The following is a 26559-nucleotide window of genomic DNA, read 5'->3' as shown; positions in this document are numbered from 1 at the left end:
ATATTAATATAATTAATTTAATTATAACTGCAGGTAGTTATATAAAATTGCTTCTTCTTGTTTCTCTTGAAATAACTTCCTTATTCAACCTAATTTTTAAATTATTCCTGGAAAATATTGTACATAAAGAGACCAGTTAGCTATTGCACAGACTGAGTGAAAAAAATGAATTGTTACGTTCTTGCCAGACACACAGAAACTATTTTTTTCTGTTATCAGCAATGTCACTTGAATAAAGTAAATACTGCCTGGTTCCTTTTCATTTTTTTTTTTTCTAAGCTATTTCAATTGTTAATTTGTAAAGGAAACAGCTAGTCTTTCGAGTAAACAATACATAATTTCACAGATACTCGGAGTATCTCAGTATGTCAAGGGTTCTAAATCCTTATTACAAGCTTGAAAATCTTCGAGCTTTCTTTTCACAGTCTACAGGGGCACCCAACCACTGTCTTCTGCAAAATATCTGTTCAAAATATATGTCTCCAATTTTCTATTACTTGAAGACGGCTAAAAATGTTAGGAAAGTGTTCTAAAATTTTCGGGAAAAGAGTACTGAATCTCTCTTAATTTCGAAAAGACGTAAGTTCCCCTAGAATTCCGGAACAGATGCTGAGAATGCAATTCTAGTTATCTAAAAGTACTCTGGATAAAAAGTGTTTTCAATGTATTTAGGAGCAAACCCTCGTTGGGTGCCCTGCGATGAACTTCTTTATTTTTAAATGACATCATGCTTTTTGGTAGTGAGACATTTAATCAGCATTTTTAAAACAAATAAACTCTCTTACCGATGGCCGATTTTTTAAAACACAATTCGATTAAGCTGGTTGAGAAAAAACTTGGCACAAACAGCCCCTCCCTCCCCCCCCCCCCCCGCCATCCACCCACTCACCCACCTAACACGACAAAAGATAGAGGGAGAGGTTGTCAAGGTTTTATTAAAAGGATATTAAAGACAATGGTAAATAATATAGTTTAAGGACGATGCCTACTAATACCGAAGTATTTTTGTGCAGTTTATGACTTCGCGGGAAAAGCAGATCTTATCAAGGGCTATTGGGATCCAAAAAGAAAATTGTGGGTAACCACGCATTTTTCAGAGATATTTGAGCATTAATAGAGAGATTCAGCTTCGCGTTTACGGCTAACGGAAAAACGTTAAGCCGCTGTTTGTTCTACAATACACAAACTTGTGCTTCTCTCACTCACTTCTCTCTTTTTCGTGTTTGCTCGATAGCTGTCGCCTACTGGGTGGAGATAGGCTTAAACCAAAATAACCTATGTATGGGATTCTTTTCTAAATTGAAGCTTCATTATCTCTGAGAAATGCATGATTAACCCCCCCCCCCCCCCCTTTTTTTTTTATATTTTGAGATACCAAAAGCATTTGGTAAGTTCTGCTTTATCCGTATACTTTTAAACCGCGCAAAAATATTCCTGCATTAGTAGGCACCACCCATAGGAAACCTGAGTATCTCGCGATGCGCAGAACGTATGCCTTGGGTTCAAACCCCGGCTGGACCAACACTCAGGGTCCTTAAATGACTGAGGGGAAAGTGTTGCCTTTGTAATGACATCTGCAAATTGTTAGACTTTCTAGTCTTCTCGGATAAGGACGGTAAACCGTACGTCCCGTCTCACAACACTTGTTCCTAATAATAATCTGTGGGAAGTTAAAGAACCCTTGGCACTGTTCGTAAAGAGTAGGGCGTGGATTTCGGTGTCATGGTCTATCTGATTAAAGCCGTCATTGGTCTGGGTGGGTGGGGTGAGAGGCGGCTACATTGACCCTGAAAAGCCCCAAGGGGGGATTGGTCAATCAAATTAAAAAAAACAATCAAATATACCAAAACAGTAACGTTTAATGAAACTTGAGTTGTTCACATGCTTATACCTTTCAAATTATGCAACACGTCTGTTGAACGTTAACATTTCCCATTCCAACAAATCAAATCATACTATGCTTAAAAGTAAGCTGAAGTTTCCGACCGCACAGGACGGGTAACAAACATCCCTGTAACAATTGGAAAATTCACCTTGCTAGTAGGAAAGATTATACTAAGGTGGCTAAATATTTTTCAAACAATCTGTCTACAACAAATTAACAGAACACCTAGAAAATCTTTGTAGACCAAACGAACAACGGAAAACCTATCACGCTTTGTTTGCAACACTGAACAAACCAACACAAATAAGTGTCAAAGGCAGATATATCGCGCAACAACAACGATATTTTATTATTTGTCAATAAATCCTTAATCCCCTGGCTCCGCAGATAGCAGTGCTAATCGAGGCGGGCCATGATAATCCGGCAGTAAAAGAAGAGGAAATTACACAGGCGCTTTTCATTTAGCCATACATACATTATTTTCAAGCTGAAGTTTCCAACGCTACAGGACGGATACCAAAACATCTCGGTAACAATCGAAAAACTTCATCTTGCTAATAGGAGAAAATGTAAGAGCGGCGAAAAGTTTTCCAAACAAACTTCCTACAAAAAGGTTTAGGCCAAAACAGAATACTCGGAAAACTTTCCCTCGCCCGAAAAGACACAATAAAGCTATTTACTTTGCCTTGCTGAACTTTATATTAGCTGAGTAGCACTTTATATCAGCTTGAACGGATATTAAATGTCGCTATCATCCCAAATCGAAAATCTGAACCTTCCCGACGGAAATTTGTCCCTTCGCGCAAACTTGTCGAAGCGTTGAAAGCTGTGGAGCTTGCGTTTGACTTGTCGATAACTGGTGCAGGTTTGTAAAACGCTATAAAAGTCTGGATGGTAAACACCTTGCGAATAAAATTTGGCTATTTTCATAAAGCCGTTTCTGTAGAGTTCATATACAAATATTGGCCCACTTTCTGAGAACTTCACTTCGCGGACTGGTAACAACTGAACTAGAAACGCGTGTAGTATGTCAGTTCTTATAAGTAAAAAACCGCATAACCGTACGAGAGATACGAGGTCACTTTCAGAAAAAGATAGGGGGCCACATACATTCCACTGCAAAATATTGAAAAGTAAATCTAAAGAATCTTTATCGAAGTTGTTCGGTAGACAAAGTTGATTTTGGCCGTGCGGTTTTAAGCAAACGCTACATATGCGAAATGTAGTGCTATTGCGAAGAAACGCGGAGAAAAAATCACTAGCGAAGGACAAGTAATTCGTTGAAATTGAACGAGAATAGCTTTCGGAACTCAAGGAAATTACTGTTCTGTCATTGCTGACGATGAACGCGAAGAACAGTTGTGGGATGAGGTCAATTTCTTTAAGTACTTGTGACAGCATTTGGTCTTCGCCGCAATATGTCATCTCAGCCATGAACTTGTTTGGTATAGATTACCTGCCACATTCAAAAAAGGTACTTTACACTTCGCTCACAAGAAACTATTCAACTTATTCAGTCATTGTAAAACATTTACTGCTTATGAACTTGGCGATGTATGTCAATTTTCGGTGTTCTTAGCTCGTAGATTCCGTTAGAGTGCAAGTATACGAGGTCGATAGGATAAATCAATGCATTTACAGCTTCTTTAAAACTCTTACCGGCATTGAGTTTAAATTTTGCTGGTTCAGTCTCCGAATACTCAGCTAGATAGGCTGTTTTGTGGTCTTCCGATAACCTTAAAACTTTGCCAATGAACACTTCAGGACATTTTTCAGTAGAATTCGACGCTACTAAAGCAACAAAATCGCCAGGTATGGGAAGATATTCTATGTTTCCTTCCTCGTCTTCATCGCTCAAGATAAGTACACCGTCTTCGTCAAGGCTTCGAGAAACCGTCGAGCTTAACATATCTAGCGCCTTACTTTTCTTCTGAGCCAAGGGACGTTCGTCGTAAAATCGCTTTTGCGTCCTTACGGAATGCTTCATTAAAGTTGCAAACGATTCTCTCAGCGCAGGATCGTTACTTCCGGGCAAAGTCAAAAAATGATTTACGACTGCTTTTCTTAAATCGACCGTGGTTAACTTCATTGAAAAATATTTTTCGAAAAGCGAAGACACGTAATTTGTATACGAAGCATGAGTGAAGGGGTCGCCTCTTGAATTGACGAACAAAAAATCATGTTCTTTACCCCCCAAAAGCAAGTTTCTCATTTTAGTGGAGTAAATCTTCAAATAATTAGTGAGAAAAGTCAATGGTGTTAGATCTGTTCTGTTCGGTCCATAAGTGAGTCTTGTTTTGTAAGCATCCTCATACAAGATGGTGGTTCCGTCTTGATTAAAGCAAAGAAAATTTTGATTCTTACACTCATCGCTGTTTTGGCCGCCATAAATGCGCAAAGATATGTATTCTTTAACTCGCCCGGGGTTAGCTGAACAGTAAAGCAGTAGGAGACATAAGTTCATGCAACTTCTTGCCTGGTCCAACCCAGTTTTCTCGCTTACTTCCCATTTTAATTCACGGCAAAGTTCTAAAAGTTCGCTATAAACCACTTTTTCCAGTGCAGGCTTTTTTGCCAAATCGTCTACTTTATCTCGCCGTGCTAGGCGTTCTAGCTGTCTCTGTATGGCCCTCACTTTGTCTACTGAATCAGTCCAATCTTTGATCTGACTAGATACTGATGGCACTTTCAACACGTTAAGGAAGGCGGAAATATAACGACTGCAAGTTATTGCCTTTACAGAACGCGAATCCATCATGTAATTTGAGAATTGTTGTATTATCTGCGCATCGGCACAGTAAGAAAATTTTGGATCGACTTTTTTCACGTTTTTTAAATACCACATGAATCGAGAAAGTCTTTCAATCATTTTGTCAATAGTCACATTTTGCAACGCACTGCCTTCACGGTCACAATTGAGTTCGCAAGAATAAAACCTTCGTATTTCTTTGATGTCTGAAAGGAGCTCGGGTGACATTTCCTCGCTACTTAGGGAAGCAACTTTTTTGCTTTCATTGCAAGAGGAGTCAGAGGCTTCTTGTGTTACTACATCATCACTGACGGGTTCTACGGAAGAACCAATCAGTTTACTACCCACATTCACAAGGTGTCTGCCATCGCTTTCAAGATCGTCATTTTTGGAGGAAGGCCCTGGTTGGTCGTCTAAACAGTTATTTTGCGTATGATCAAATTCACTTTGAAAATTCCAAGGTATTTGAGATTTTATCGGAGAAAAACCTGTTGAAACGTCGCCCGTTACAGTAGGAACTTGGGGTTCAAAGGTTTGCAAAAAATGCGATAGAAATCTATAGCTACTTTGAAGACGTAATAAATTGTGTTCACTTATTAATCTAAAAGGGCCATTTTGAGGTGGAAGGTGACTGGAGAAAAAACGGTTCTCGTCTTCTGTACAGACTAAAGTCTGTATTTGCAGAAAATTCAGTGTATTACATAAATGATCTTCCGCTACACTAAAAAACAGTTTGCTTTTGACCTCGGAAAAACAGTAAAACAATTCTTTTCCTCGTCTTATTGCATTGAGATTGCCAAACTGAACAGCCATTTCGCCAATCAAAGTTCCACCCAAAATAGCAAGCTAAACTATAACATGCAAAAAAAAATTATATTGACTCCTGTCCACGTAGCCGGCAATCTGTTTCGTTGACAATCTGAGAAAGGCCTCCTTACCAGTCTTTATATACTTGAAAATTATTACATGAACCAATCAATCTTGCTGCAAAAGAGAAAAAAGAAAGAAAGCAACTTAAGAATACACGCAGACTAACACACCCAAAGAAGGATCCTTCCTTAGATTCCTTTAAAAAAGAAATGAATTCGGCCGGACGGGTCCTCTCCCTAACCCTAACCCTAACCCTAACCCTAACCTAACCCTAACCCTAACCCTAACCACAACACAATTTACCTTCGCTAAAGTCACCTGCACAGCTGTCTGGGTTAGGCATCTCCACTTTATACGGTTCGAGCCTCACGGAATCTGCTAGAATCCACCGTTTGAAAGGCTAAACTCGGGTCAAAATTTCACCCTCAGAGGGATCTTGCCGCCATCTTGGATTTCAGGGGGCCGAGCGCGAGCTGGACGCTAGTCCGATGTTGTCAGGTCGCGCCATGTTGACATTTGCATCTGGGCTGCTTGTGAGCCTTCTCTGGCGGTTTATTAAGCCATCCCAAAGCAAGATGAAGCCCTTGTTCGTCAGAAGACACGCCACTGCTGTCACGAAGCCCAGAATTTCTTTTCTTGCAGCGAATGAAGGTCGAAGTCGGGCAGTATAATATCTCCCTTGTGGACAAACTGGGGTGCGGTAAGCGAATTCAAAGCTCATTTGTATAAACTTACATCTCTCTATGCTGTGGCGATGTTTAGCGATCGCTAAACAGAAACTTTTTTTTTAAGGCTCACCGACTCTAGGCTCGGCTTTGCAGTTGCTTGCCCAGAACTCGAACTTTCCTTGCGAATGAAATCTGAAATCTGAAATCTGAGTGCTGATTCAATTAGTGACTTGCGCTAGCTTATAAGCACGTGGGCGGTTCGCGAACCGATATTTAACGTATGTAGCTACAGTCTACTCCCGAGAAAACTCGAACCTTGAAGGGAAATTGAAAACAGTTATCGAGTTATCGAGGGTACAATTGTCTAGAAAATACACGGCTGTCGGGGTGTTTTATTCAGTTTGATCAAAGTGTAAGCTTAAAGTGTGACTGTTCAGGAATAATCTTAACGTTAAACTCCCAACTCCTCAAAAGTAGCGGTGATTCTGTACACGAATTGACTCTCTTCATGGCTTTTTGGGGAATTTTACTTCCCAATGTTTATGAAATAAGCATCATTTCATTTCATAAATAAGATCAGTTTTGCAGAATGAGTTAGAATCCTAGCTTAGTCCCTACAAATTCATTCTTCCAGTATCAGTCAGTATATTGGGCTTCAGCCCAAGTTTTCTGTGTTGAGGATGTACCACGACAAGCTTGCGGTGGAAAGTCCGATTTAAAAAAAAATAGGGTGTATGCAATATTCACAAAGTCAGCAAGATATGTAACAGGAACAATCCGTTAAGACTTTGTCTGTTTACAAGCGAGTTTTTTGTATGTTCTAACCCTTTTCTGCGTGTAGAGAAATGGAGTTCACTTCTGCAATGTCATTTGTTTACATATAAAGCTGATGTCATGCTTGCAGGTTAGACGTTCATCGACGTAGAGACCTGCGAATTTGGTCCGATTAGCTTGGCCAAGTTTTTTCTGTCTAGATTTAAAGATAGTGCGATCAATTAGTTTTTTTGGCATAAATTCTAGTGAGCAAAAACAGCATTTTTGAATGTCATTTATGTAGAGCAGGAGGAGAAGTGGTCCCAGAACAGAGCCTTGAGATACAACACAATTTACATGTTGTAGTCTGCTAGCTAATGTCAGTAGTTTGTGTACAATTTGATAAATAGGAGAAAAACCACTGATGGATAATTCTGCGGAAACCGTAATAATTTAATTTATCGACTAACATGGGTGCAGATTAACAGTATGGAAGGCTTTTTTCAAGTCAATCGCAATGATCTCTCATTTCTTACTCAAGCGCACGAGCGATTTCGATTAGGTATTTACACTTGTCAATTTGGTAATAATAATAACAATAATAATAATCTTTATTTGTGCTTTTTCTCAATTGACATGTTGATTCTTACGATCTTTTAGTGGTGTATATTAATAGACAGAATTACATTTGTGTGAAATTAAGGTTTGTTAGAGAGATACCGAAGAAATCTAAACAGGACAACCTGAATGAAAGGAGAACAAAACCAAAAAAAAAAAAAAAATCAATCAATCAATCAATAATAGACAGATACAATAATTAGATAGTTACAGTACATACTATTATATTGGATCATTAGACAGAACCTGTAGTTTTTGATTGACAAGACATCAGGCGGGCCTTGAACCTGTTTTAAATTTTTTTGTTCTTTTCAATGCCATGGGGACAGTTTCCCATATGACAGAAGCAGAGTACTTGAAAGTAAATTTGCCTATGTAAGTTCTAACTTGTGGTCGGTGGAAATTAAGCTTGGCGGAATTATGAAGAATTTTAAAGCACTGTGTTATTGTTACTAGTGAGAAATGAGCGGAAAGAAGAATTTACAGCAGGGTCAGCAGACTAGGACCAATATTATTTTGTTAAACTTCATTTTACAATTTCCTAGTTCATTTAAGATCCTCTTTTGCACTATCAAACGCTTGGCAACACTTATCAGATGGTTCAGTTTGTTTTGACCGCTGAAAGACTATCTCACTTGACTAGTTAGCAAAAGCCGCTCAGATTTTCTCGCTATTGTGGCCTTCAAATGTTTCAGATTCTGTAAATCAAGTCACTACTTAATCAACAAAGCTTCCTTCAATACGCAGGCCGCATTCAACACTAGATGCCGCGCGCAAGCAAAGCCTCAGCTTCGGGCTCTTGTGCTGACAGTTTGCCGAATGCCAGCTGCTAAACCCCTGCAAACCCCAACTCTCTCAAAATAAGATGTGTTTTTTGTGCAGAAAAAAGACTCTGTCTACAAATTATTATCAACAACAAAATCTCCTTTTTTATTATGAAAATCCCACTACAATTATAGTACAATAATATTATAGTATTTTTCTCAAGCCTGCTTTCTAAGCCCCAGCGGTTAGAAATATTTACGGTTAGGCTTTTCTATTTGCCATAATTATTATAGTTGATCTTTGAAATTACAAAAGGGCACACAACAGACTTGGTGGTAAATTAATCCTACCTGCAGCTAAAACTATCCTGCACAACAATCAAATGCAGCAACCTTGTTGCCCTAAATTATTATCGCCCTAAAAGTCTGGTTAGAATATTTTTAACTTGCTTATGCAACAATAACAATCATGCTAGTTGGTAGTATGGACTTAAAGACAGCACTTAGAATCCAAGACAACAATGAATAATAATAATACTAATTATTATTATTATTATTATTATCTGTAAGGACAACCGATACGACTCTGATACTCAACTTGAGCTACAAAATGTCAAGTGTAAGTGATTTCATCTTCTCTTTGATAAAAAAAACAACAACAAAACAAAAAGCAACCGTCTTTCCACCTACAAAACTTCTAAATTGCTTTGTCTCTAAAGTCAAAACATTATCCAATTATCGGTTAGAAATGTATTCAGTCTTGGTCAATGCTCAAGCACAGCTCGGACCAGGTCACTCCTGTTTAAGAGACCCAAAACCCACATCTTTTCTTTTGTTTGGGATATTTGCCTTACTTCCAACTTGCTCTATAAGTCAATACTTTATCAAGAAAGCCTCCGTCAACGGGCAGGCAGACACCAATGAACTACGCGCGCCAGCCAAGACCCAGCTCTGGCCTCAAATGCAGACAGTTTGCCGAATGTCAACGACTAAACCCCTGGAAACGCCAGCTCATGCAAACTCTGACACAACTTTCTTTCAAAATATATATCTACAGCAAATTCCATCTTGCTCAAAGCTCTGCCTTTGTCAAACAATTATTATTATTATTATTATTACAACATCAAACAAAAAATTCTCCTTACTTCCTTACAGTAAAACTACTGATTAGAGAACTTAGGGCTTCACGGGCTGATTACAACTAGCTGTTCATTGTCTTAGTGTTCACATCATGCCTAGCTGCTCTTAATAATTTTTGCACTTCATTTTAACTTACAGCCGAGGCTGCTCCTTCAACTGACGCTGGTTCAACTGAAGCTGGTTCAACTGACGCTGGTTCAACTGACGCTGGTTCAACTGACGCTGCGGCTGGTTCAGCTTCAGCGGACCCAAAGATTGCTTCGTTGACCTCTCTTTCCTCTTCACGATTATCTGTCTGCAGAAACCACAGCCATCTGTTACCATCTGGAACGCACCTACGCCGCATGAAAACCAAAGCTGCAAGTTGGCTTCGGCGGTCTCCATGGTAACCAACTGCTGTCGCCACTTTCGACAAATTGGACCAGACATTACCCCACCCTCGTTCAAGATTAAGGAATAGCAGGTGTGGGCACAGCATAACCAGGAAACCGACATTGGCCACATTTCGGAGTCTGGTCGTTGAACAACTCAGTAATTCGCAGAATGCCTGAACAAGTACTTTCCTGCGGTCTTCTGGAACCTCGCCCGAGTTCAACTGATGTGCTATGAAAGGGCTCAGCTGTAACATGGCAGTCAGACGTTCATTTCGCTTCATGCCAAGTGCGATTAGTGTAGGTTTGTCCAGTTTGTTCATTAAAAGGCAAACGCGACAATCCGCATTTCTGCAACTGCTGCTCACTGTGGAAACGCTTCCGCCTTCCTCATCCACGACACGATACACGCAGTTTTCGTCAGGCTCTGGGCCTTGGCTGGAAGCAGTTATGGCCTCACCCAGGCACATGCAGTTAGCTTTACAAGCCTGCCATATTTCTTGCACGCCACCATTCACTGTTGTTGTACGCAAGCCCTGGTATGCACTTCGAGCTGATTCCACGTTCAAGTCTACTGCTGCTGAGCTGACGTCAACCTAGAAAAAACAACAGACAGCAATGCAATTAACACATAGAATCAATTTTGGAATGCACTGTGACGTTGCACTCTTTACCATCACACAGAAAATTAGGTTTTCAATGAGCAATTTATTGTCTTTTTCTCACAATGCAAAGTTTCACTGAAGTAATTTTATTTTAAGTGACACTCCACCATAAGAATAAGACAAAAAATTGTATTTTGGTTACAGTGCAGAACATCTGAATTCTTCTTTGAATGGAATCTTGAAGATTTCTAGAAAAATCTGTCCCTAAAATGATCCAAATTCCAAGTTCTTGGGAAAATTATTTTTGAAACACTTTGTTGTAATGTAGACAACAATTAACTGTCAACTACAATGTTCAAAACTGACATGTTGATTTTAAAACAGCCTGTTCAAATTTCAAAATATCGTGTCGTACTCTTACCTGATTCTGGACACTGCAGGGCTGGTTCTCTTGCAGAAACTGTTGCAGCCTGTTCAGCGATGCTTCATTTGGTATGCGAGTACCTGCAATTCCTGGGAAAGCTAAGAGCGTATCTCTGGGGCTAACAGTGGAAACTTCCTGGCTTTCTCCTTGCTGAGCTTGTGAGGCTACCTGGGGTTCCTGTCTGGAACTTGTGGAGCTGCTGGCTTGGGAAGTACTTGGTGCAACAACGCGTCTAGGTACAGTTCGTTTCCTTCGGTGGAGACCTGAACTTCCACTGGGTCTTCGCTCTGCTGCGGCCACTTCCTGTTCTCTTTCTTCAGTGGTTTCAGAACTTCTGGACACGTACAATAAAAGCATATTGGCAATGTGCGTCCTGACTGCCTTTTCATGACCACTAACATCCGGTCCGGGCATAAAATCTCCGGTCTCATCGCGTGTGTCCCATGACACCGACAGTTCTGCTGATTCATCCGAGCTGCTTTCAGACTCTCCAGAATCTTCCTGTGGGGCAGATGTCAGCAGTTCATTCCAGTGTGCTGAACTACTACTCCTAAGGCCTTGAATGTTTTCCCTACTCAGTGGTGTTATTGTTAGAAAGTCCAGTCCAAATCTTGCCATCAGGTCGACCAATCGAGCAGGCTTATCGCGTTTCCCTGCATATCGGATTGCTGTAGTACGGGCAAGCATCAATTCTGCTGTGGTTAAGCCGAGACCCTCAACCATTTTCCGTGAGACAAATGCAGCAATGTCACCTTCGAAGGTAAGAAGTTGACTTAATATGAATTATTATTAGTAATGGTAATAGGACTGAGTGGAGTACGATTCAGGGAGTAATTGGGCGAGTAACTTCAAATCGGCCGAGCAATCTCAGTCTTGGAATATGCCCAATCAATTGTATCAAACAAGCTGTCAAAGTCTAAAGAAAAATTGTCTGAATAGGAGTCACTGGACCAGTTAGTTTCCTCCATTTTTCTTTTCCAGTTGAAGCTGGACAGCTTACCTGGTCACAATTTTTTCATTGATTTTGATTGGTTATCATGTGCCATGTAGTGAAATTTCATTGGCTGGTGGCATTTGCTAGTTGATTGTCATTGGTTCTTTAGCTGTCCGATTTGACCTGTCCAATTACAAGCTTCTAGTAACCGGACAGGTCAAATCGGACAGTTTTGGAGTTACGTAGCAAAATTAAGCTATAAATATGGGCTGTTAAGAACCAATCATTTTGTTATTGACACATTGTTGTTGTTGTTATTATTATTATTATTATTATTATTATTATTCCTTAAATTTTACATTGTACAACATTACATGGTTGAACGGTGCATTTTTCCTTAACAGTGATCAGCATCAAATTTCTCCTTGTAATATCAAGGCTTATTCAGCCCCTAAGGTCATGACAATAAAAGATATACAAATTGTGATTTTAATTTTAATTATTAATACTCATGTTAATTTTTACCTGTAGATAAACTTCGGATCGCCTGATTGGATATCCGTGAAGCGATAATCATGTTCCCTGGTACCACACCACGATGGGATTCTCTGATCAGACGCTTAGGGTAACCGTGCATGAACTGGGCAGATATATCACTCCAAGATGGGGCGGTCAGACACATCACGTTTCCAAAAATATCGAGACGTAGATCTCCCAAGCGGTAATCCAACGTCGCATTGCCTGTTGTCATTCTCTCACAAAGTGGTTTTCCAGTATGACGGAACATGGTGACTTTGTTCAGCTCCTGCAGCATTTGTTGCGACTCGTCAGCAGGGTGTGGTGTCGTCTGTTGGTCTAACCACTCTACTCTGCCTTCTACAAATCGTTGACAGTAATCCTGACATTCCTGCAGGGTCCTAAATTCTACTGAACTTTCTTGATCTTCCGGAAATAAACCACGTGATAATTTCAGGGTGTCGAATAAAAAAAGTTCAAAGTTGAAGTCTGTTGGCTGTTCTGCGGATTCTGCCAGACCGGCTGGAAAGAAAGGTTCTATGCCAGCTCTCTCCGGCAAAACGTCAAGGTTCTCACCAGATGGACCCGCCTCTTCTTCGTGGCGATTGTCAACAGCAGCATGGAAGCCGGGTTCATTTCCCCTCTGGGGAGATGAGTCATCAATGAAACTGCGGGTAGAAATGTGCTTTTATCACCCAGTGATAAAGATGGGATTATATCACAGTCAATCTCTCATGCGTGACAGGTATTTTTGAAATATGAACAGAGTTTTGAAATAATATTTGCATGTCCTCAATGGGATTTCAACCCTCCCCCTCAGAAATTTGGCCAATTTATTGACAGTATAAAGTTATGAATTTTTCTTTGCATTAAAGCATTAAGTATTGTTTTCCAAGTATTTCAATAATTTGTTTTTTTCAGTTAATGTGTCTTTTTGGGAATGATTTCCAGAGAAATGTTCATTTCCCTCTCAGAAATACCTGTCACTTGCGACGGATTGTTTTTTGACTGTAACTTGTCTCATATTTCTTTAACTACGCAATCTACACTTTGTCAGTGATTTTGCTTTGATGTACAAATTTTTGAACACTCACCGCAAAGAAATAATATTGTGGTTTTTTTCCAACTAAGAACTTTTAAACCATAATCAGTCTCTGGTAATTCACAAACAGGAAAGTGACAAGCGATAGTGAATACCTCTTCTTTTCAGTAATCCATTTCAGCTAAAATTATAAAGCAAAGTCACTGATGAATTACCTATTTCTGTGTACTGGTTTTGACAGAAAAGGGCAACATTTAAGCATATTACAGCCTGCACGAAAGTTGACTAGTCCACAGACCCAATGCAAAAATGGCTGACATTTTGATATTCTTTTGTTTGCATTCAAATTAGCCTCACTGGCCTTGAACTAGGTAAAATATTCTTTTGATATTTGAACTCAAGATCGAGGCTAGTGAGGCTAATTTGAATGCAGACAAAAGAATATTTAAATGTCAGTCATTAGTGCATTGGGTGTATGATCTAAAGTTAACAAGGTTTTCATCTTGCTCTTTAACCCGTGATCAAAATGTTCATTCTCATGACTGACTGCCATACATGTCTTTCAAAAGTTGGTTCACATTTTTAAGTATTACTATGATTTGTCTGGCTCACCTCTGCTGAGGCAGGGGGTGGGAGTGTTAATCAGCAGAATTAGCCAGTCCCCCTTATGGGTAGGGGGAGGGGGTGGTTGGCTAAATATCTAAGGTAGACATGACAGTGAGTCTAGAAAACTCAACTCAGATATTTTTAGCTTTGCACACGCTCTCCAAAGAACAAACACACTGTACATTGTACACCAAGTGTTGAAATTAAAAAAATGTGGTAATTGTCAGTCATTACACTAACGCACTTGGCAGTAAGTGAGGGGGGCGGGGTTAGGGTGGAGTCGCTTACTTAGCAAAAATCAGCAGAAATATATTTTTTTTTTAATAAAAGAACATCTGAGAGCTCACCTTTCTTGAGATTCATCTTCATCAGATTCATCTTCATCAGTCCTACGCGAGAAAAAAATATTTATATAGCGCTGTTTACATTCAATGATCAATAGCGTATCGTTTGTGAAACTTGAGAACTTGTAACTGATGAAGGTCGCGAGACTGGTCTTCCTAGCTGGCTGAAATAATTAACTTGAAACTTAAACTTTTTTAGGTTACACGCAGTAAACACAACCCACCTAGTGGCTCCTACACCCACTTCAGATGATTCACCGTCTAAAAAGCTAGCAGCTAGTCTACGGCGCTGTTGTATACGAGTGGACGCTTCGGAAGTTGAAAGGCCAGCGAGCCGTGCACTCCTCTTCGGAGCCATGAAGTTTATACTGCGTAAAATTAAGACGGAAACTACTACGGTTACTTAGAATTGACTGAACTGAGCACACAAACTGAAGGAGCTTGCCTTTATTATAAAATAAAATGTCGTCATCGAACTAAGTTAGGAAATTGACGTAAAGGGGAAATAAAATAAAATGTCGTCATCGAACTAAGTTAGGAAATTGACGTAAAGGGGAAATTTGCTTGCGTAAATAAGTTAGCCATATTCGGTAAATCAGTCGACTGCGCTAAAAATAAATTACAATGTTTACATGTGGCTGGTTCACATTCTGTAAAATATATTGTATTCAGTCGTAATAAGTGTAAATAAAATTGAATCGAATTGAATTGTGACATACGATTGCGAAAAATTTAATTGCCAAAGCGAAAAATAGACTGAAGTTTTGAAATGTTCTCTTCCGATGCTTTAAAAAAAACATTACCAAATAGGGAAGATTCCCCATTGTTGAAGCGCAGAATCTTGTTTCTAACAATGTGGTGTTTGACAGCCGGAAGTGCTTGTTGACTTCCGGCGGCGTCTTTGGCACGCAAAGATTTGTGCCTTCTCGCTAAGATCTGCGCGACCAGACGTTTAATTCCTTAACTGTAACTAAAGCAAGCCTAAAATAGAAACTTCACGCTCATTTACAATTATCTCCAAAAGTTTTATTTGTCTGCAGGAAAGCGAGACGGAACTTTGTACAAGACGGAACTTTGTACAATAAGAAATCGCTCACTGCGTGGCGCTCGAGATTTAAAAATTTCTAGTTATAATTTGCAATAGTTATTGTGTTTATCCGTAGCATTTATTCAACCGTGCATTCACTTTTGTACCAAAACGATTATTCACCTCAAGTGTCGGTGAATTTGATGGATATTTACCGAACTGCGATTCATCACTATTCACCTCCACTTCGGTAAATAACTGTTCATTACCACGGGCGCGCGTTATAGTTATCCAGCCTTTGCCGTAGTGTTAATCGCGCATTCACTTTCGTACCAAAACGATTATTCAGCTCAAGTGTCGGTGAATGTGATGAATATTTACCAAGCTGCGATTCATCACTATTTACCCCCACTTCGGTAAATAACTGGCTCCAGTTGTTCAAAGGCCGGATAACTTTATCCTGTGGATAAGTCACTATCCCACAGTTTCAATCTGCGCAAAGATTTCAGTATTTCCTCTTGTACAAGCCAATATGTACACTCTAACCACAGTTAAGTTAGGGAGTGTACGAAAACCTTGGACAGCGTTAAGCGTTAACGTGAAGTATATTTTAGACCCTGAATAGTGCCTTATCTAGCGGATAAAGTTATCCGGCCTTTGAACAACTGGGGCGTGTTCATTACCACCAGCGCGCGTTGAAGTAGCCTGCGAGCAAGCTCCCTTGGGGGTGGTGGGCGGGAGGGAGAAAGCTTTCCTCCTCCCGCCCCCCACCCCCAAAAGAGCTTGCTGGCAGGCTAGCGTTGGAGAGGGGACAAACAACTGTCTACAGTTGGCAGAAAATATCCTAGCAAAGATTAAAAACGCGGTCACTTCATTCCACATACCCTGAAGAAAAAAAGGCCGTGCTTTTCGAAACACTGGAAAATATACTTCCCTGAACGTGAAATCATTTCATACCTATAAAAGACGGACAAAGAATGATTTCCGTCGTCCACTCGTAAGAACAAACTACGAAAACAAGAGACTTCTTTTCCAGGGTATCAAGGAACGGACCCTTTTAGAACAGTCTTTCAAAGACAAATTCTTTTTTAATTTTCAAGCGAACGTGCCAAAGAGCGTATTTTAATAAGAGCGTTATTATTATTATTATTATTATTATTATTATTATTATTATTATTATTATTATTATTATTATTATTATTATTATTATTATTATTATTCCTACAACCTCCTTTTAACCTCTTTTCCTTTGAAATTCCCGAAAACCTTAGGTTTTTTTAATTTTCAAGCGAACGTGCCAAAGAGCGTATTTTAATAAGAGCGTTATTATTATTATTATTATTATTATTATTCCTACAACCTCCTTTTAACCTCCTTTCCTTTGAAATTCCCGAAAACCTTAGGTCTTATTCCCTTTCCGAAATTCTTAGCTGACCTTTTTTCGGTACCGACATTTTGTCAATCCGAAAACACCAGGCCCCAGTTGTTCAAAGGCCGGATAACTTTATCCGCTGGACAAGGCACTATTCGGGGTCTAAAATCAGGCCCGTAGCAAGGGAATTTTTGGAAGTTAATAAACAATGTGCCAAAAAAGGATAATTAAAACAGATTAATGTGCACTGATCAATCAGTCTTGAACTCTGATGCTGCAAGTGCCTTTTCACAACCTTCAATAATTTGTTTACTACCTGTTAGTTTCTTTCGCTAACAGTTTGTTTTTATATACAACGGTAACGAAGGCGCTCCTACCTTGTAAATCGGAAATAAGAACCAAAATTGATCGAAATCAACCAATATCAAACCGTGAAAGCTGTTGAAATAAACTACTTGTTTTTTAAGACATCCGCTCATTGATAGCAACATAAATGCCCTTAGTTTATAACAATTTAGTATTCCCGCGTTGTCAAAAGCCACACAAATATGTCCTCTCAAGAGCAAAATTTTCCTGCAGTCGGATTCTCACTGCCCGATTCCAAATTGAAAAAGAGAAAGAAAAATTTGTCCTCGTTTGTATACGTCCTCCTTCAAACGTGAAATTAAATTTCACGTGGTCATTAGTCCGCGTAAAAATAAACGGCAAAGAAATGTACCAAAAGGTGTGACGCAGGTGCAAAGTTATTGATTTGCTTACTAAATCTACCGCTTTTTTATGTCTCGTTGTATCTTAAACTCCCTAATCTGTCTCTTTTTTGGGGTGACGGGCCGGGAGGCGGGGAGAGTAGTTTTGTTTAACCATTTTGCTCGGCCCCCCTAGTTATTTTAGCCTTGCTACGGGCCTGAAAATATACTTCACGTTAAACGTTGTCCAAGGTTTTCGTACACTCCTAAACTAGACTGTGGTTAGGGTGTGCATATTCGCTTGTACACGATGAAATACTGAAATCTTTGCACAGATTGAAACCGTCGGATAGTGACTTATCCACTGGATAAAGTTATCCGGCCTTTGAACAACTGGGGCCAGGCCTTAAATTTCCCATATCACGAAAGTTCGAGGTGAAAATTCCCTTTAGAAAACTGTAGGGGATTAAGGGCCTTCCGAAAAGATACTTCACCGAAAGTAAGAAATCTAACCCCCCAAACGTAAGGATTTGTAACCCTCAAACGTAAGAAATATAACTTCCAAACGTAATAATATAATTCGTAACCTCAAAACGTAAGAAATGTAAAAAAACGATCCGTTTGAGTGCCCCTGTTCTGTTAGTTTAATAGGTCCATATCTCAGTAAATATATACTGTATGCTCCGCGTTTTTATTTTAATACACAGTACATCGTTTTTCAAATTTAGCAATATTTAAATCTTCTCCATGCGTTTTATAGCTGTTGAGTTACAATAAAGGCAGATCGGATATTTTCACGGGCGTAAAATTTATGAAAAAATTAAGGGCGCCTACGCCAATTCTTGAACTAAACGCCTTATCAGTTTCGAAATATTCATTCTCTGTCGGTATAAAACCTCCATGCGTTTTCTACTCCGCCAGTCATGACCTTACGCGAATTACGAATTCACAACTGAGAATGATCGTTGAACGATCGAAAAATGTCTCGGTTTAAACTTAAAGTTTGTTGTCCATTTCTTAAAAATAACTCATTGTACTTTTTGGAGGTTGAGACTAGCTCAACGGAACCGCTATCGACCAATCACAGTGCTCAGTGCGGCATCCAATCAGAGTGAGCGATGGTACGCGTCTAAGCCTCAGTAGCGTCCCTAAATTTTCTCACCTTTAATTTCAACCATCAACCACAGGTCGAAGATTTAAACATGGAGCCGTTCGTCCAAGTAGTAGAATACGATTATACTAGCGATTCAGAAGACGAGGAACACCAGGGATCAAATTTAGTGATTTCGTCAGCTTATCTGGACGCACCCCACCTCACGCCGACGGAGCCAGACGAACAGACACCTGTTTCCAGCGACAACGAAACACCGGTTTCACCGAGCCCAACTGCTGTCGTCAAGGACGAACCACCTGAAGAGGTCGTTGAAATCTCCAGTGATGAACATTCAGCAGATGACTGCTCGGCCGTCAAGCGACCAAGGATCCAGCAACCTCAGGCCTCTTGCACGAAGGCCTATGCGCTTAAGGCTTCGCAGCTGAGCGACAATATGCGTCAATTTCTGAAACGAGTGCGTTCGTTTTTCACAAAGCAACACTCTCTCAAGCGGCACGGACAGTTCTTAGCAGAAACAACGTACCTGAAAGTGGAGGAACGCGTTTGTTGTAAGTATTCCTCAGTGTAATGAAAGTTTACGACGCTTGTTTTTTTGGAGCCTATATGTATCTTCTGGTTGAATACGTCAAGCACATTGCGCTAAACCTGAATTCTTTTTGTCTATTCAAACTGCAGGTTTCCTGGGATTTTCAAGGAATGAAGGACGCTCTATCAAGCCCGAAATATTTGAAGATGCTTCTCTAATCGAGCGTTATTTGGATTACTTGCGGGTGAGTCTCTCTCTCTTCTGATAAGTTAAGTCGCGGTGAAACACCTTTCTGTGACCGTGTTGATCGGGGAAATTCCGCCGGCGTGTCCACACTCTGAAACCAAATCTGAAGTCTTCTCCTCAGACGTAAAAAGAAATCCTTAGAATTGAGTACTTTGCCGTAAAATTAAAAAGCGCATCTTTGCACAAGTGGCCAGTTCCAGCGTTCAACATATATCTTGCCAATAATGTTATGAAATTTAGTACTCCGAAATGGTGCAATTCGCAATACTTACTGTACGGTCTCTGAGCTAGTTTTATTTCCCACATGCCGTTCTGATTTGCGACTGCACAAGGTTGCTAGTTTTGCGAGAGCGCATACCTGACCGAGTTCGTTATGGGTGGGGCCTTCGAACAGAGGGATTGGACCTTTTTAGGCGTTAAGTTGGACTTAATTATGCATTATTCTGAGATTAAAAAAAAAAGCTCCCTGCTTTGTATTGTAGGCACTTTCGACTGTTTTGATCTGTAGAAATTTTAAGTTTTGCATTTGCGTCCTAGGATGCTCGTGGACTCAGCTCAGCCACGATGGCGAATCATGCGACTTCTATCTTGTATCCGCTGAAATTTATCCACCGTGATCGAGCGCCGGACTACGAAGGTGTGAGCTTGATAAAACAGCTTCGAAAGCAGGCGACCTTGCTTCAACGCCAGGGTGAATTAGACAGGCCGAAGACTAAAGAAGAGTTGTCAGCATTAAACCGCTGGCTCCCGTGGTGAGTAATGAATACAACGATAAGCTCCTAAAATTTAATTTTTTTTTTTTTTTTTTAATATTTATTTATTTTTGATTTCCTTTCAAAGCAACCGGTCTGTTTCAAACAGTGACAAAAAAAAGAAATAAATAAATAAATAAACAATTAAATAAAATTGAAATTAAATAAAATTGAATTAAAATTAAAAAAAAAAAAAAGAGAATTTTTACCGAAAATTAACAACGGAGAGGGGGAGGGGTGGGGGGGAAATTGCTTTTAATTTTGTTTTTAAACTAAGGTTCACAAGAAGCCCTATGACTGAGAACCAAAAGGTCTTGGCAGGTATATTAAATAACTGCTATGATTTTATATTTCCCAGGGAAGGCGTTCTAGAGGCCTGCGCCACTCAGCGGGGAATTTTTGAGGCAACCCGTCTAAGGAGACCAAAAGCCAAAGAAGCAATGGACCTGGTGTTGCTGAGTCTGTACTGCCATATACCTCCGTCACGTGGGCTGGAGATACGCACCCTAGAAATTCTGCAGGACCTCGATGGACCATTCATAAAAGCCAATCACCGAAATCGCAATGTCATCCTGCTGCACTCTTCTGGGGCCATTACTTTACACCTTCAACTCTACAAAACTTGGAAGTTTAATGGTCACGAGCAAATGGAACTGGAGGTAACAATGACAATAATTTAATGCTAAATAATTTCCTTAACATATTTCAAGCAAATTGCTATTTACACGTAAAAAATAGAATAATAATAATAATAATAACAACAACAATATTTATACAGGGAGCCCACACCACGAAAGTGATATTTAGTGGGGCCCTGTAGATTGAGAAAAAAAAAATCAAATTAAAAAAAAAACAAACTTCCATGCACAATGAAAGTCAAAGTTAATGCTATTTTTATTTACAATAAAAACTCACATGATCACATTCTGACTAAAAAATATTTGGAACTAAAAATAAGTCCGACTCTCTCCCTAGGCTGGAAGTGAACTAGCAAAGTTGGTGCACGACTACGTCAAGATTCACCGAGCTGAACTTTGTAGTGGTGAGGAGGATACTGGCATTCTTCTTGTGGTGAGTGGCAAATCCTTTGCTTTTATAATCTTTCAATTAAGGCCTTAAGGCCACTGTTCGGATGAAACGTTATTTTCCAAAAACAAGAGATCGCCACCCACAAAATGTCAAACTCATTTCATTTGATCTTTTACAGCTATTTCCCTTTGTCATGGGGCTAAAATATCTTTCGCTTTCTCTATTGCAGAATGCAAATGGCCGCCCATTCACAAGCGCTGCCTTCTCACAGCACATCAAAGGCATGTTCCTCAAACTAACTGGTTGTGCTGTCAGCATCAATTCGCTGCGATCAGCTTTCATCACATGGGCATACAACCGCAGGTAATTAGACCACTGGTCACAGCTTACTTTTTTGAACTACGAAACCCTGGATTTATTTCGCCCATTAGTAAGCATTAGTAAGCGTCTTGGACAACCAAGACTTGAAGTTAAACTGAAGTTCTGCAGGAAACAAACTTTCTACGCCTTGGCTTAGAATCAATGAATGAATGAATCAATCAATCAATAAGCCAACCAATCGAACAATCAATCAATCAATCAATCAATCAATCAATCAATCAATCAATCAATCAGTACAACAGGGAAGTTCCAGTTACGTAAAAGTCGACCATTTCCAGTTTGTTTTCTTTCTTTCCCAGTGAGCTTTATAATTGACAACATTAATTTTTCTCCGCAGTGACTGCACGGAGCAAATGAAAGACAGCCTCGCGAAGGCACTCCGCCATTCCAGAGAGATGGCCCAGAACACCTACGACAAACGAACCGCGGTGGAGAAAAATACGATGGCTGTGTCCTTAGCCAGGAAGGCAGCAGAGGAAGGAGAACAATCGACAGCCGCGGCTGTTGACCAGGGTGATGACGTCATCAAGGTCGGCGACTTTGTTGCAGTGGTCGAGGCGGAAAGTACCCTTCAACATCCCAGGATTCTGCTAGCGCGCATACAAGCCTTTGTTCCTGACAGGATGGCAGCCCTGCTGTGGTTTAAGTCGGACGGTGGCAATCTTTACAGCTTACATTTGGATGGTACATGCTGGTCAGAATCCCTGGACTGCCTTGTTCCCGTGTCCGTCAAAGCCGCCAAGGGCAGGACGCACTCCTATCGCATGCTGACAAGTCCGAGGACCGTACACAAGCAGGTTCATCCTGAAGAGGACTGAAAGAAAAAAAAAAAAAGAAATTGACAATCCTTGATGGCTTTTGCAGGGGAAAATGCTATTTAATGTTTGAACTGTCGATTCAGTTTTTAGGATGCTCGCTATGCCAATTGCAGTTTTCGGTCTCTCTGGTTTTTTTTTTTTTTTTTTGGTTTTGTTTGTTTTTTTTTTTTTTTTTCCCGAGGCGAGCAAGCGTGTACTTAAGGCCAGTGTCGTTTTTAAATAAACTGATTTGGAGGAGACAAACGCGTGGTGTTGGAATATATATATTGTCACATCTATCGTCTGAAATAAAAGAACCTCATTTTCAAACTGAGATGAACGAAGTATTCCAGTCTCTGAGTGTCTGTCGAGGCTCCCAGATTGAAAATGAGGTATTTATTTCGCTGGCTGATTCTATGCCGAACTGGTTTCCAATTTTTCACAAACCCGTGGGGTCGGGGAAATGGGAATAGAGATTTTCATTGCGGTCAAATACCATACGCTTTATTCGTCTCAATTTTTGTTTGCTTTCAATGCTAAATTTTAAATAAATTCGTTATAATTCCACTCATGTGATCGGCTAAAAATTTAAGCATTTACAAAGATACGAAACTCATACATCGGGCCCGGAAAATTTCGAGTTAATTTGCTCTTTGGATGGAACCCTAACCCTAACCACAACACAATTTACCTTCGCTAAAGTCACCTGCACAGCTGTCTGGGTTAGGCATCTCCACTTTATACGGTTCGAGCCTCACGGAATCTGCTAGAATCCACCGTTTGAAAGGCTAAACTCGGGTCAAAATTTCACCCTCAGAGGGATCTTGCCGCCATCTTGGATTTCAGGGGGCCGAGCGCGAGCTGGACGCTAGTCCGATGTTGTCAGGTCGCGCCATGTTGACATTTGCATCTGGGCTGCTTGTGAGCCTTCTCTGGCGGTTTATTAAGCCATCCCAAAGCAAGATGAAGCCCTTGTTCGTCAGAAGACACGCCACTGCTGTCACGAAGCCCAGAATTTCTTTTCTTGCAGCGAATGAAGGTCGAAGTCGGGCAGTATAATATCTCCCTTGTGGACAAACTGGGGTGCGGTAAGCGAATTCAAAGCTCATTTGTATAAACTTACATCTCTCTATGCTGTGGCGATGTTTAGCGATCGCTAAACAGAAACTTTTTTTTTAAGGCTCACCGACTCTAGGCTCGGCTTTGCAGTTGCTTGCCCAGAACTCGAACTTTCCTTGCGAATGAAATCTGAAATCTGAAATCTGAGTGCTGATTCAATTAGTGACTTGCGCTAGCTTATAAGCACGTGGGCGGTTCGCGAACCGATATTTAACGTATGTAGCTACAGTCTACTCCCGAGAAAACTCGAACCTTGAAGGGAAATTGAAAACAGTTATCGAGTTATCGAGGGTACAATTGTCTAGAAAATACACGGCTGTCGGGGTGTTTTATTCAGTTTGATCAAAGTGTAAGCTTAAAGTGTGACTGTTCAGGAATAATCTTAACGTTAAACTCCCAACTCCTCAAAAGTAGCGGTGATTCTGTACACGAATTGACTCTCTTCATGGCTTTTTGGGGAATTTTACTTCCCAATGTTTATGAAATAAGCATCATTTCATTTCATAAATAAGATCAGTTTTGCAGAATGAGTTAGAATCCTAGCTTAGTCCCTACAAATTCATTCTTCCAGTATCAGTCAGTATATTGGGCTTCAGCCCAAGTTTTCTGTGTTGAGGATGTACCACGACAAGCTTGCGGTGGAAAGTCCGATTTAAAAAAAAATAGGGTGTATGCAATATTCACAAAGTCAGCAAGATATGTAACAGGAACAATCCGTTAAGACTTTGTCTGTTTACAAGCGAGTTTTTTGTATGTTCTAACCCTTTTCTGCGTGTAGAGAAATGGAGTTCACTTCTGCAATGTCATTTGTTTACATATAAAGCTGATGTCATGCTTGCAGGTTAGACGTTCATCGACGTAGAGACCTGCGAATTTGGTCCGATTAGCTTGGCCAAGTTTTTTCTGTCTAGATTTAAAGATAGTGCGATCAATTAGTTTTTTTGGCATAAATTCTAGTGAGCAAAAACAGCATTTTTGAATGTCATTTATGTAGAGCAGGAGGAGAAGTGGTCCCAGAACAGAGCCTTGAGATACAACACAATTTACATGTTGTAGTCTGCTAGCTAATGTCAGTAGTTTGTGTACAATTTGATAAATAGGAGAAAAACCACTGATGGATAATTCTGCGGAAACCGTAATAATTTAATTTATCGACTAACATGGGTGCAGATTAACAGTATGGAAGGCTTTTTTCAAGTCAATCGCAATGATCTCTCATTTCTTACTCAAGCGCACGAGCGATTTCGATTAGGTATTTACACTTGTCAATTTGGTAATAATAATAACAATAATAATAATCTTTATTTGTGCTTTTTCTCAATTGACATGTTGATTCTTACGATCTTTTAGTGGTGTATATTAATAGACAGAATTACATTTGTGTGAAATTAAGGTTTGTTAGAGAGATACCGAAGAAATCTAAACAGGACAACCTGAATGAAAGGAGAACAAAACCAAAAAAAAAAAAAAAATCAATCAATCAATCAATAATAGACAGATACAATAATTAGATAGTTACAGTACATACTATTATATTGGATCATTAGACAGAACCTGTAGTTTTTGATTGACAAGACATCAGGCGGGCCTTGAACCTGTTTTAAATTTTTTTGTTCTTTTCAATGCCATGGGGACAGTTTCCCATATGACAGAAGCAGAGTACTTGAAAGTAAATTTGCCTATGTAAGTTCTAACTTGTGGTCGGTGGAAATTAAGCTTGGCGGAATTATGAAGAATTTTAAAGCACTGTGTTATTGTTACTAGTGAGAAATGAGCGGAAAGAAGAATTTACAGCAGGGTCAGCAGACTAGGACCAATATTATTTTGTTAAACTTCATTTTACAATTTCCTAGTTCATTTAAGATCCTCTTTTGCACTATCAAACGCTTGGCAACACTTATCAGATGGTTCAGTTTGTTTTGACCGCTGAAAGACTATCTCACTTGACTAGTTAGCAAAAGCCGCTCAGATTTTCTCGCTATTGTGGCCTTCAAATGTTTCAGATTCTGTAAATCAAGTCACTACTTAATCAACAAAGCTTCCTTCAATACGCAGGCCGCATTCAACACTAGATGCCGCGCGCAAGCAAAGCCTCAGCTTCGGGCTCTTGTGCTGACAGTTTGCCGAATGCCAGCTGCTAAACCCCTGCAAACCCCAACTCTCTCAAAATAAGATGTGTTTTTTGTGCAGAAAAAAGACTCTGTCTACAAATTATTATCAACAACAAAATCTCCTTTTTTATTATGAAAATCCCACTACAATTATAGTACAATAATATTATAGTATTTTTCTCAAGCCTGCTTTCTAAGCCCCAGCGGTTAGAAATATTTACGGTTAGGCTTTTCTATTTGCCATAATTATTATAGTTGATCTTTGAAATTACAAAAGGGCACACAACAGACTTGGTGGTAAATTAATCCTACCTGCAGCTAAAACTATCCTGCACAACAATCAAATGCAGCAACCTTGTTGCCCTAAATTATTATCGCCCTAAAAGTCTGGTTAGAATATTTTTAACTTGCTTATGCAACAATAACAATCATGCTAGTTGGTAGTATGGACTTAAAGACAGCACTTAGAATCCAAGACAACAATGAATAATAATAATACTAATTATTATTATTATTATTATTATCTGTAAGGACAACCGATACGACTCTGATACTCAACTTGAGCTACAAAATGTCAAGTGTAAGTGATTTCATCTTCTCTTTGATAAAAAAAACAACAACAAAACAAAAAGCAACCGTCTTTCCACCTACAAAACTTCTAAATTGCTTTGTCTCTAAAGTCAAAACATTATCCAATTATCGGTTAGAAATGTATTCAGTCTTGGTCAATGCTCAAGCACAGCTCGGACCAGGTCACTCCTGTTTAAGAGACCCAAAACCCACATCTTTTCTTTTGTTTGGGATATTTGCCTTACTTCCAACTTGCTCTATAAGTCAATACTTTATCAAGAAAGCCTCCGTCAACGGGCAGGCAGACACCAATGAACTACGCGCGCCAGCCAAGACCCAGCTCTGGCCTCAAATGCAGACAGTTTGCCGAATGTCAACGACTAAACCCCTGGAAACGCCAGCTCATGCAAACTCTGACACAACTTTCTTTCAAAATATATATCTACAGCAAATTCCATCTTGCTCAAAGCTCTGCCTTTGTCAAACAATTATTATTATTATTATTATTACAACATCAAACAAAAAATTCTCCTTACTTCC

At 39.8% G+C, this 26559-nt stretch overlaps 4 protein-coding genes across 4 annotated transcripts; 2 read left to right on the top strand and 2 right to left on the bottom strand.

The window, feature by feature from the left end:
- Window positions 1-1428: 1428 nt before the first annotated feature.
- Window positions 1429-5690, bottom strand: LOC146457062 (uncharacterized). The gene has a single exon (XM_085092432.1). It carries the CDS (start codon window positions 5445-5447, stop codon window positions 3417-3419), a length of 2031 nt encoding a protein of 676 aa, XP_084948558.1. The 5' UTR covers window positions 5448-5690; the 3' UTR covers window positions 1429-3416.
- A 3884-nt stretch (window positions 5691-9574) lies between these two features.
- LOC146457061 (uncharacterized) lies at window positions 9575-12595 on the bottom strand. The gene is made up of 3 exons (XM_085092440.1): window positions 12307-12595; window positions 10845-11599; window positions 9575-10414 (listed from the first exon to the last, which is right to left on the bottom strand). Exons 1-3 carry the CDS (start codon window positions 12593-12595, stop codon window positions 9575-9577), a joined length of 1884 nt encoding a protein of 627 aa, XP_084948566.1.
- LOC146457060 (uncharacterized) lies at window positions 11468-15003 on the top strand. Its single transcript, XM_085092434.1, has 3 exons — window positions 11468-11607; window positions 12313-13042; window positions 14489-15003. The coding sequence occupies exons 2-3, from the start codon at window positions 12837-12839 to the stop codon at window positions 14694-14696; spliced, it is 414 nt and encodes a 137-aa protein (XP_084948560.1). The 5' UTR covers window positions 11468-11607; window positions 12313-12836; the 3' UTR covers window positions 14697-15003.
- A 4112-nt stretch (window positions 15004-19115) lies between these two features.
- On the top strand, window positions 19116-20707 carry LOC146457059 (uncharacterized). Its single transcript, XM_085092431.1, has 3 exons — window positions 19116-19258; window positions 19798-20012; window positions 20371-20707. Exons 2-3 carry the CDS (start codon window positions 19825-19827, stop codon window positions 20690-20692), a joined length of 510 nt encoding a protein of 169 aa, XP_084948557.1. The 5' UTR covers window positions 19116-19258; window positions 19798-19824; the 3' UTR covers window positions 20693-20707.
- The last annotated feature ends 5852 nt before the right edge of the window (window positions 20708-26559 follow it).

The sequence above is a fragment of the Pavona decussata genome, unplaced genomic scaffold (assembly GCF_977016875.1).
Source record: "Pavona decussata unplaced genomic scaffold, jaPavDecu1.1 SCAFFOLD_249, whole genome shotgun sequence".
Classification (NCBI taxonomy): Eukaryota; Metazoa; Cnidaria; class Anthozoa; order Scleractinia; family Agariciidae; genus Pavona; species Pavona decussata.
This window is presented reverse-complemented; position numbering and strand designations above follow the sequence as displayed.